Source organism: Schistocerca cancellata, chromosome 4 (assembly GCF_023864275.1).
Source record: "Schistocerca cancellata isolate TAMUIC-IGC-003103 chromosome 4, iqSchCanc2.1, whole genome shotgun sequence".
In the NCBI taxonomy this organism is placed as follows: Eukaryota; Metazoa; Arthropoda; class Insecta; order Orthoptera; family Acrididae; genus Schistocerca; species Schistocerca cancellata.
The window spans coordinates 678031035-678043158 of record NC_064629.1 but is presented as its reverse complement, the minus strand read 5'-3'; the positions used below and the strand labels follow the sequence as shown (position 1 = coordinate 678043158).

General features: G+C 43.5%; 1 protein-coding gene across 1 annotated transcript in view; it reads left to right on the top strand.

Moving 5' to 3' along the window:
• Positions 1 to 12124, top strand: part of LOC126184378 (plexin-B) — a 981143-nt gene that overhangs the window by 246303 nt on the left and 722716 nt on the right. Inside the window, exon 2 of the mRNA XM_049926762.1 lies at positions 7822 to 7998. Coding sequence (XP_049782719.1) covers positions 7822 to 7998 — 177 coding nt within the window. The remainder of the gene's footprint in view (positions 1 to 7821; positions 7999 to 12124) is intronic.

Sequence of the window (12124 nt, the reverse complement as noted above, 5' to 3'; positions counted from 1 at the left end):
AGCTGTTACGGAAAACAAAAGAAAAAATTCGAAAGTCATGCATTACAGGCCTGCGTGAAAACGGGAATATATAGACAGAGAATAAGAGTTCCTATAGAAAGACCGTATCAATCCACATTATAGCACTGATTACTAATTAGTGCTTTCCTGATGCAATTATTCTAAGCAGAAGCTGTATACGGCGTTCTGTATGGGAGCAGTAATCATAGCGAAGGTTGTCTGAACTTCGTAATGCCCTGTGAGTCACGGTTCTCCTGTGTGTAAGATACTGTCACTTTCCCAGAGTTGAGAATCAGCACCTCCAGCGATGGGAAACTGCACTCTCAAATAAATTCCAAAGCATTATGCAACGAGACATTTTACATATAAATGAAGTACACGAGCCAGAATTAAATGCTTGACCTATAAACAGAATTTATTTTTCGCACCCTTCAGTCATAAACATCAGTTGCTTTTTTCTTTCTTTCTTATAGCACTGCTCAAGCTGAAAGTCACTTTAATTGTCAGGAGGAAGAATTCTAGTACCAAGTAGGTACTGACTCCCGAGCGTTTGAATTTTTATGCTAGCAGTCTGACGAACTACGTTCCTTATGCCATATACCGAGCGAGGTGGCGCAGTGGTTAGCACACTGGACTCGCATTCGGGAGGGCGACGGTTCAATCCCGCGTCCGGCCATCCTGATTTAGGTTTTCCGTGATTTCCCTAAATCCCTCAAGGCAAATGCCGGGATGGTTCCTTTGAAAAGGCACGGCCGACTTCCTTCCCCGTCCTTCCCTAATCCGATGAGACCGATGACCTCGCTGTCTGGTCTCCTCCCCCAAAACAACCCAACCCTTATGCCATAATAAGCGACGCTGTAATTGAAGGGCAAAGCCACATAAACGTGGTTTAATCTTCAGTCCGAATATAGTTTGCTGCAGCTGGCCCAGGGGATATTGTCGGAGCACATCAACGGCAACATCTCTCTACCAACACCTCTGAACATCCACCCATGTACTCTGGTTACTGGCACGAATCCACCAATATCCTTTCTACCCGCCCATGCTGTCACAGCGTTTTTCTTTTTTTTCCTACAGCGCTTGCCGTGGCACTTTCTTTCCTCTGCCCTTGAAATCGCTACATTCTAATCGCTATCTCTCACCTATCGTCTCAACAGGGCCGTAATAGTGGGTGATCGCACCCAGACGCACGGACGTCACAAACCGGTATCCTGTGACTCCTTCACTATCATACTAGACATTTCGCAAAGGTGACAGTAGAACTTAATGTATTGGTTACCATACTAGTGCGGATGTGGAGTGGGCCCACTACTGTGTAACAAAATGAAAATATGATTTGATGCTGTTCTCCGAACAAGTGCATATCCTCTCAAAAGTACGTTTAGCGATCTGACAGACTCACTGCGGTCGCGCTGCGGTAACTCCTGTAAAGCGGCTTAAACATGAATGTAAGGCAGATACAGAAGGAAGATACTGGAGACTTTACAGACTGAGCGCTAGCCCAGCTTTTCCTACGGTGGAAGGGAAAAATGGCATGCTCGTTGTGAAGGATCCATCCTAAATTCACTTAAGCTGAGTTGGTAGACAGCAAATCATGTCAGGTTCGAAATTCTGACCAGATTTCTCTCACATAGCCACGGTTTCCCATTCCTCTCCCCATTCGCAGCGTTTGCCAAAATATGCTGCTGTGCTTTTTTGCCTGTCAGGAGTTCATATTTTGCTTATCCGCCAAGAGAAAGTGTCCTTTCGCGCGGTTCTTGAAACGGGAAGAAACCAGGGAAACGTATAGCTTGTGGTTAATTCTGAGATGCACGATTGATGTCGACAAATTACGTAATATTCATTTTATAGAGCTGGCTAGTTAAATTGGAGGATTTAAAAGCTGAAGCAGAACATTTGAGTGAGGCATTTGTTCATTTAATTTTTGTTGTTGTTATTCTAAAATTAATGGAATGGAAATGAAGTCCCATGCTTCTTTACAGAGCGTAGGGGAACGATGCGGGAGACCCGCACCGCCTTACTAGGCAAGGTCCTAATGGAGGTGGTTTGCCGTTGCCTTCCTCCGACCGTAATGGGGATGAATGATGATGATGAAGACGACACAACAACACCCAGTCATCTCGAGGCAGGAAAAATCCCTGACCCCGCCGGGAATCGAACCCGGGACCCTGTGCTCGGGAAGCGAGAACGCTACCGCGAGACCACGAGGGCGGACTCTAAAATTAATACCGCACGGCAAATGTTCGGTATTCAGTTGGAAGAAAACATAATTAGCATCAAATTTACACTGAAAGATAAATGGTCAAATACGAGGGTTATTTGGAATGTAAGGTCCGATTGGTCGCGAAATGAAAACCACAGCGAAAATAAAAAATTTGTTATTTGGGATAGGCAGCTTCATCTTCTTGCCACTTCTCTACACAGTCGCCGACCTAGAAATTTCTCGGAGGGTTGTACCAACTTTCCAATACCGTCGACATAGGGTTCAGCCGCCTGTGCCTTCCACCAGTTTTCTACGCTGGTCTGCAGGTCGTTACCAGTGCCAAAATGTTGTCTTCATAGCCAGCGGTTTATGTGAGCAGAGATGAAAAACAGAAGCAGCAAAGTGTGATCAGACATTTGCCATCGAAAACGCTGCAGGAGCGTCTTCATTGCCGCTGTAGTGTGCGGCCGAGAATTGTCTTGCAGAAGGGAATGCAGGAGAGATGCGTTATATGGACTTGCATGAAATCAGGCGAAACGTCGCAGCTGACTCTCATACTTGGCGTAAGACACTATTTTGTAGACGTCTTTACGTGCTCACTATGCGCTCAGATATGAAAAGAGCGATGTGACGCGATCGGCTGGCATACTAGAGACGTTGCCCAACACATCTGTGCAAAGCTTCTTCGTATTTTCACTGTGGTTTCCATTCCGCGACCGATCAGACCTTATTTTCCGAGTATCACTCGTAATAAGACACATGCCTTTTCGGGATGCGGACGTTTTCATAAATATAGGCCCAACCAATGATTAAAAAAAAATTGGTAGCCTGTAGAAAAGGAAGCCAACTAGTTTTTAAGATTAGTGACAGAGGTAGTGAATGTAGCCTTTCAAATGTTTTAATACTCGTACAATTGTGAAGTCGGACTGTAAAATATGCAATGCTGCGTAATTGAGAAATGTTGACAGAAAGTATCTGAAGTTTATTTGGGATTGAAATAAGAGAAATTGACGCTACACGACGTGAAATCCAGAATAACGGGTCTGTCAAACAATGCGACTGCGAGAAAAAAAACCTGTGTTTCAATAAAATTTACGTACGCCATCTGACTGTGACAAAATGACTTTGTGTTAAATGTTGGCCCTGATTGTTGCGAATCTTTGTTAGTTTAGAAAATAATTGCTGTACCAGAACTGTTATCGTAATTACACAATGAATGATCACTGAATCAAACGTATCTGACATTATCTGTTAAATTTGTTTGAAATCACAATGTAGCACTTTCATAAAATATTTTACTCGCATTAAACCAGTGAACTTATACTGATATTATCCTCGTAAATGCACTCTGACACTCACTGTGCCTGATTCTGAATATGAACTACAATGATAATGAAATATATGGCTTACATTTTTTAAAAAGTAAAATAATGATCTGACTGACAAAATTAAGTTTCACTCGCCGTACTAACGATGTGCTATGCGAGACGGGATTTCATCAATACTCAGAAACAACTCGCGATGTGCAGTGAGAGTGCGCAGTCAAATAAAACTATGAATGCAAATGGAAAAATCAGGTACTAATCTCACTGACAAAGAAATAACTGAATCTACACTTTAAGTTTTAACTGAGCTTCATTAAGTCATAGCAACAATACAACTTTCCACACTTCTCACTCATGAACTAATTCGCAAAATGTCTCTTTAGTCACTGCAGTGAAATATAGAACCAAATAACTTCGTAATAAGACCTATCAAAAAATCTGAACCATAAGCGCTGTTATAACAATCAGCTTACTAAGTAATTACAGATGTAACAAACTACGCTACTTTTAATGTTATCTTTTTCATTCATGCAATATTATAATCTTTCTGTTTAATATCTCTCTTTAAACATCATACTGCAAAAATTTCCCCAAATAATGCTGACTCCACTCAAGTGCATGCCAGCTTCCATCCATTTCAAGCCAAGCACATTAGCACGGGTTGCTACTGGCACACACTGACTCTGCTCTGAAAAAGAAACGCTAACATCTCTGACCAACGTCTCTGTTCTCGAACATAGTTCCAGTCTGTATAATTATAAAGACAATGTCAAGGCAATATTACAAAGCTTGAGAACATTTATCAGATTTACAGATTAATTCATATTTGTGGACCATGACATACTTAGAAATATCATTGCAAATAGGACAGCCATCTTTCAGTAGGACTAAAATAAAAATGTGTTTATTATTGGTAACCCTAATAATGTGTCTGTAAACTGACTCGCTCCACATTATTACGATAAAAGAATAGTTCATATGATCTATGGAACATGTAACTAACTAAGGAAGAGAAGCAGTATTGAGGAGAATACTGCTTGTAGTGTAAAAGATTAAATGATACATCAGGTGAAAGATATTTGTGAGAGGCTGAGACAGGGAGAGAGAAAGGATTACATTTCATCGAGTAGGTGTGGGCAGAGGGATAAATAATATCAGAAAGCAAACTAAACTGATATTTCCTTTCAATTTACATTCATATTTGGTCAATATGGTTTGCAGTTTTTTTAACCCTGTTGCAGCAAACAGTAGGTATCAGTAATCTGTATTTCGAATGTGGATGGCTCGTTGAACTGAGCAGGAGATAGTGCGGGAAATGCTAGATAATAAGTGCGAACTGCAGCGTCCTACGACAATGGCCAAAACAAATGCATTGTGTGGATTCATTTGCCGGCCTGCCTGGTGCTAATTGATACCTGGCGGCCGTAGCAGGCTCAGGCTTCGGAGCCAGGTTTCAATTTTCCGTAAACCAGCTTCCCTGCCTTTGCAAATGACAAATTGACTGCGATAATCTTTCGATGACATACGCATTTTACGGCGTAATAGAGGTGCGTTAAATTGACGCTAAACCAGAAATTAAAATTGTTCATTCGAGTGGAAAATTAGCCCCGGCTTTGGCTGAGACCGTGCGAACCCTGGCTGCCCCGGATGCTGACGACTACATCCGCAGAGCTGCGAATTCACTGATATCTGCTTTCCACACATTTTGAGTGTCAGATTCGCTTCTGGGACGGACAGATTTTTTCCTTGAAATTAGGGTGGCTTGTGTATATAATTTCACCGGCTTTCGGCTGATCTAATGATAACAGTCCATGGCAAAATACTACTCTCGTACTCGAGACGAGCAGGGCTTAAATCCCATTGCCGCGATTATCACTATTTTTCGTTATTAGTCCTAAATCAGCAAATTGGATGGTGACTCAAAAAGGCTACGTTTGATTTCCTTTCACATGCTTGTGTGACTGACTTAATGCTGCTCTGATGACACCACAGCCGAAGACACGTTAATTCTTCAGGAAAATTAAAAGATAACAAATGCCACATGGCTGACTACGCTGCTGCCTCATTGTTCGAGCATCTGGAAAGTTGGTATTATGAATCTGAGTAGACTTCTTGCCAGATATCTGCTTATGTCAAAACCTCATTATTATGGTGAATTGAATGCGCGAATTTTCTGTTTCAGACGGCTGTGTTGCTTTCAATTCAACCTCTGCAACACAACATTAAGAGATCATAATATCCTACGACGCGAGTTTCCACTTAGCTTGTAAATAATCGGAAATGCCGTTATATACAGTAGGTGACTGATAACTTCAAAAGGCGTTAGAGAAACAACAACATAGTGCTACCGTATGGTATGGAGTGTGAGCTTTTGGCGTCGTCGAGCCCACCTATTTCACCTTCAGATAATTAAGCGTAGCGGTAACAGCAGCCTTTTACAAAGAAATTATCACAAAATTTATGTCTCCAGATATTGGGCAAGATGGTGCGATGGATTAGCACATACATCTCGATGTTCAATACAAAAAAGATAATCCTTTACCGGGGCGATTAATTTAATCGTATAGATACACTGACTGACCAGAATCAAAAGGAAATATTGCTGCTGAGGCGGCAGAAATGTATATTAGTTTACTGGAGTGGCTAGTGGATGCTTCTTCTGGAAATCGCAAACATGTGTTCCTCAATATAGTGATTCCCTAAATCTAATTTTCCGAAAGCGAAGGATGTGCACAAAATAGCATGTACTGAATTTTGCACTATACTTCAAAAGTATTGTTTTGCTCGCTTCTTTGTCACTAGAGAACACGAAATTGTCACTTCTCACAGTTCTATCCCAGATGACGGAACTGTTAATTTTTGCGCAAAACTTCTTAGCATAATATTTAGTTATGATCACTGTCAAATATTCGTTTTATAAATTCAGACTCCTTTTTCTTGCTGAAATCTGTATTGATTCCTATCCAGACACGTTTCGCCTATTACACTGAAGCATTTTCAGAGGGCTTAATCTGGAACAATACAGTTTTGTTTTTTTATAGGTGCATATAGATTAGAGAACAGTTCACGTCATAATTTCTACATTAATAATTGATTACTTATACTTATTAGTTTTCCACCTTATGATGTGATGGTTATTCAAAAATTAGATGCAAATTCTGTAGTATGATATAGATGGTATGTGATTACAAGAGCTCATCGACACTATGGTTTTCATTTTTAGTATGCCCGTGTGTTTCCGGACACGGAAACAAAAAATAGGTAATGCCAGTAGTAGCTTTCATTGCGTTTCCGAGAAAAAGTACAGGAAACGATGTAACTGTTAAATGGTGAAAACACTTATAAGTGATTTATAGATTTTATACATGTAGTTATTAAGACTTTATGATCTCCTTTGGCAAATCTCTATGGAGCTAAAAATCAAGATAGGGAAGATGCAGGCCACAAACTACAAAATGTCTTTCAGATGGGTTATTCGACAGTGTTTCAGATTCCATTAGATACTAGTTATCAGGTTGTAATGTGCTGAAGAGTGGAAACGCCATGTGACATGCAGTATAATCCAGGTGACGTCTGCAACTAGCACAGCTAGCTAGAGAAGGCTGCGCATGATTCAGGGCGGGTCAGGAGGAAAGGTACGCGGTATTGATGATCCTGAACAAAAAACTTCAAATGAACATATGCCCTTTTCGTAACGATATCCGATACATAGCTGTATGAAAACCACGAGCATCAGTCGCATGTTCTTCTTCACTAGCACTCACATGCGAATCCAACCAAAGTGACAGACTTTGTAGTGTTGTCTTTACTGGCATTTCAGTGCTCACTGCACTTGCACATGTTGCGCTCGTATTTTACACGCATATGCTCAAATAAAGTACAGTAGGAATGAGCTCAGATCAGCAGCCCAGCAGTTGTCTACAAGTGCTACAAAATGCATTTCAGTTGGCAGTGGTGTTTTTGAACTTCTTTTGTGTGGAAATGTACACAATTAAACAAAACATTGTATTAGATCCCAGTGTTTCATTTACTGTCACTTGCATTTGTTCTGTTCCCCATTTTTCCTTAAGTTTCCTCGTGAACTGTTAAGAACAATAGATATTTTCATATGACTTTTTTTCAGAATCACTAATACTGTCAACCCTCATAGCACGTTCCTTTCCTCCTGACATCCTGTATAGCACTGACAGCGCTATACTTGCTGCCTGTAGACGGTGTTATCTTAGTTGCTGTTTTGTTGTAAAATGAAGCGAAGTGGATTTTCTGCAATGTGGCTTGCTTTGCGTGTTGCAGACGACGGGCAACATCCTCAACTTCTGCGAAGTGGGGCTGAAGATCTCTGGCGTGGCGCCCATCACGAGCCCGGCGGCCGCCCAGTTCCCCAACACGTCCATCACGTCGGTCACCGTAGCCACCACCGAGCGGCACACCGTCGTCTTCCTCGGCACCAGCTACGGTTCCGTCAAGAAGGTCAGTCACACCACGTTCTTCATAACCGTATGAGTGAATTGTAAAATGTTAACTTTCACGTCCGGAAATGTCGCAGTAAATTAAATATTCCGGGCTATTACGCCGTGATCGTATGGCTTTTCCATTAAAACCCAACGTTTCGTCCCCATCTGCTGAAGGCGTTTTCAATGGGGATCGTAGCTTGTTTGAATGTCCGATTCACATCCTGGCTGGGTACTGACAGCAGCAAAATTCAATTTACGCGTGTTCCCGTGCAGTAGCGTGACGTTGCATACTTTAAATACTCGGGAGCAGTTGTCCGTTGTCAGTTGCCATCGTTCACTGTTCCTATCCCAATGGTGGAAGACTCTTTTCAGCACTGGAATTCAGACGTCATTCAGTTTCAGTCCTCCTCCCTCATGTTAAAATTCCTGGGGTGTTTAACAATTTCTGTGGCCTCTTGTAAGGCCTTTCATGGTATCCGCTTGTGGCTGCCAATACTTGACTTCTATCGAAATGAATGTGGCTGTCTCCTGGTTGCAACAGCTGATTTGTCAGCCTGTTCCCTCCTACAGTTTTCTCGTGTTCCTCTTCTCGTTCTTTCATTTTTTTAAGCCACGTACACCCCCCTCAATTACAAAAAATGGTTCAAATGGCTCTGAGCACTATGGGACTTAACTTCTCAGGTCATCAGTCTCCTAGAACTTAGAACTACTTAAACCTAACTAACCTAAGGACATCACACACATCCATGCCCGAGGCAGGATTCGAATCTGCGACCAAGCAGTCGCGCGGTTCCAGACTGTAGCGCCTACAACCGCTCGTCCGCTCCGGCCGGCTTGACATGAGGAAAGTTTCCAACCGATTTCTCATACATAAACAGCAGTTGACCGGCGTTGTCTGGTGAAAAGTTGTTGTGATGCCTCGTGTAAGGAGGAGAAATGCGTACCATCACGTTTCCGACTTTGATAAAGGTCGGATTGTAGCCTATCGCAATTGCGGTTTATCGTATCGCGACATTGCTGCTCGCGTTAGTCGAGATCCAATGACTGTTAATATAATATGGAATCGGTGGGTTCAGGAGGGTAATACGGAACGCCGTGCTGTATCCCAACGGCCTCGTATCACTAGCAGTCGAGATGACAGGCATCTTTTCCGCAGGGCTGTAACGGATCGTGCAGCCAGATTTTTAGCGCATACTAATGGCTCTGAGCACTATGGGACTTAACTTCTGAGGTCATCAGTCCCCTAGGACTTAGAACGACTTAAACCTAACTAACCTCAGGACATCACACACATCCATGCCCGCGGCAGCATTCGAACCTGCGACCGCAGCGGCCGTGCGATTCCAGACTGTAGCGCCTCTAACCGCTCGGCCACCCCGGCCGGCCCTCAATTACACGAAATCCTGTAATTTCCTGCTTTTTTCCAGAGGTGTGCGAGCATCCTTGGCCGATTTTAAGTGATCCTGTAGCTTCCAGATGGGTTTGTAGATTTGTAGATTACCGCGATGTTCCGTTTTGCCAAGCTTTTTCCTATGCGGTCGGTAACGTCCGTAACGAAAGGCAGGAAAACTTTCGATTTCAGAGGCACTTGTGCATTGCTATAACCGCCACACAAAAACAATAGAGATGCACAAGCGCCTGTGAAATCGAAATATTTTCTGCCTTTCGTTAAGGACGTTACTGACTGGCTAAGAAAAATCTCGTCGAAAGGTAGCATTGCAGTAATCTGTAAACGCATTCGGAAGATACAGAATCAACTAAAATTGTCGAAGGCTGTTGCAAACCGCTAGAAAAACCAGCAGTCTGTTAGATTCCCTGTAGCTGTGGGGAGATGTAGGTGGGTGCAACAAAAAGAAAGGTCAAATCACGACTAGAAGTGTACAAGGGCAACTGTAGGAGGGGAGAGATTGACAGATCAGCTGTTACGGAACAGTGTTCAAAAAAAAATGTTCAAATGTGTGTGAAATCTTATGGGACTTAACTGCTAAGGTCATCAGTCCCTAAGCCTACACACTACTTATCCTAAATTATCCTAAGGACAAATACACACACCCATGCCCGAGGGAGGACTCGAACCTCCGCCGGGACCAGCCGCACAGTCCATGACTGCAGCGCCTGAGACCGCTCGGCTAATTCCTCGCGGCTACGGAACAGTGTTTGCAACTAGTAGACCACGACATTCACTTCGATAGGACTCAAGTCCACAAGCGGATACTATGAAACACTATACAGAGAGAGCATATAAATTCTTAAACACCTACGCAATTTCAATAGGAGGAAGGAGGGCGCGCCGGCCAGAGTGGCCGAGTGGTTCTAGTCGCTACAGTCCGGAACCGCGCGACCGCTACGGTCGCAGGTTCGAATCCTGCCTCGGGCATGGATACGTGTGATGTCCTTAAGTTAGTTATGTTTAAGTAGTTCTAAGTTCTAGAGGACTGATGACCTCAGAAGTTAAGTCTCGTAGTGCTCAGAGCCATTTGAGGAGGGCGCGAAATTGGATGACATCTGGATTCCGGTGCTGAAGAAGATGTGTCCGCTTCCACCATTGGGTGATAGCAACAATGGACGACAGTAACCGACAACGGCCAGTTGTCCCCACGTATTCAAAGCATGTGACGTCACGCCTCTGCACGGAAGCACGCGTAAACGGAATTTTGCTGCAGTCCGTAGCGAGTCAGGATGTGAATCGGACACTCAAAGACCCTAGGGTCCCTCTTGAAAATTTCCTCCGCAGATGGCAACAAAACGTTGGGTTCTAATGGGAAATCCACCCGACCACGGTACAATAGCCCGGAATATTTCATTAATTGTGACATATGAGTGAATCGTTGCGACGGGATCTTCTCATGAAATTTCAATCACCAGTTTACTCCTCCGATTGCGAAAACATTCTTTTGGCACCCATCTACATAGGATCATCACGATAAACTAAGAGAAATCAGGCCCGCACAGAAAAATTTAAGTGTTCGTTTTTCCCGCGTGCCGTTCGAGAGTGGAACTGTAAGGAGACAGCTTGAAGGTAGTTCATTGAACCCTCTGCCAGGCACTTTATTGTGAATAGCAGAGTAAACACGTAGATATAGACGTAGATGTAGATGCAGACCGGGACCGTCGAGCAATGCGGAAGATGGTTGGTTCAAACGGTTCAAATGGCTCTGAGCACTATGGGACTCAACTGCTGAGGTCATTAGTCCCCTAGAACTTAGAACTAGTTAAACCTAACTAACCTAAGGACATCACAAACGTCCATACCCGAGGCAGGTTTCGAACCTGCGACCGTAGCGGTCTTGCGGTTCCAGACTGCAGCGCCTTTAACCGCACGGCCACTTCGGCCGGCTGAAGATGGTTGTAAAAAGCGCATGAAATCACTTGTGAGTTACAAAGGCCTATGTAAAAACTGACGGCATTGGACAGTTGGTGATTGGAAACGAGTTATTTGCAGTGAAGAATCTTGCTATGACCTCTGGCAGTCCGACTGAAGGCTTTGCGTTTGACGAATAACTGGAGAACGTTACCTGCTATCATGTGTAGTGGCAACAATGAAGTACGGAGGCGGTGGTATTACGGTATGGGTTTGTTTCCCGTGGGTAGGTGTACTGCTTGCTGTAAAGGAACAGTTCGGAGACGATGATTGTTTTAGCATGACAGGGCACCCAGTCATAAAGCAGCATCCATGAGCCGATGGTTTGTGGACAAAAACAATCCTGATATGGATTGGCCTGTCCAGAGTCCCAGTGGAACACCTTTGGGATGGGTTACAAAGTCGACATTGCTCCAAACCCCAGAGTCCTACATCACTACATTTTCCGGTTTCGGCTCTTGAGGCATAATGGGCTGCTATTCCTCCAGACATTCACACACCTCATTGAAATTGTCCCCAGCAGAGTTACAGCCGTCATAAAGGCGAAGGGTGGACACACTCCATATTAATATCCACTGACAGGTGTACATATGCTATTCATCAGATAGTGTACATGATTGTGACAGTAAAAAACAGAAAAAGTCGAGATGTTCTGGAAGGTAGCCAACTGTCGTCCTATAGGCGAATGCAATAGGAAAACGGAGGGAGGGGGGAGGGAGGGGGGACTTGTGGCGATTTTCACGTACACTAAAAAAAAAGTGACGTAAAGGAATTATCCGAA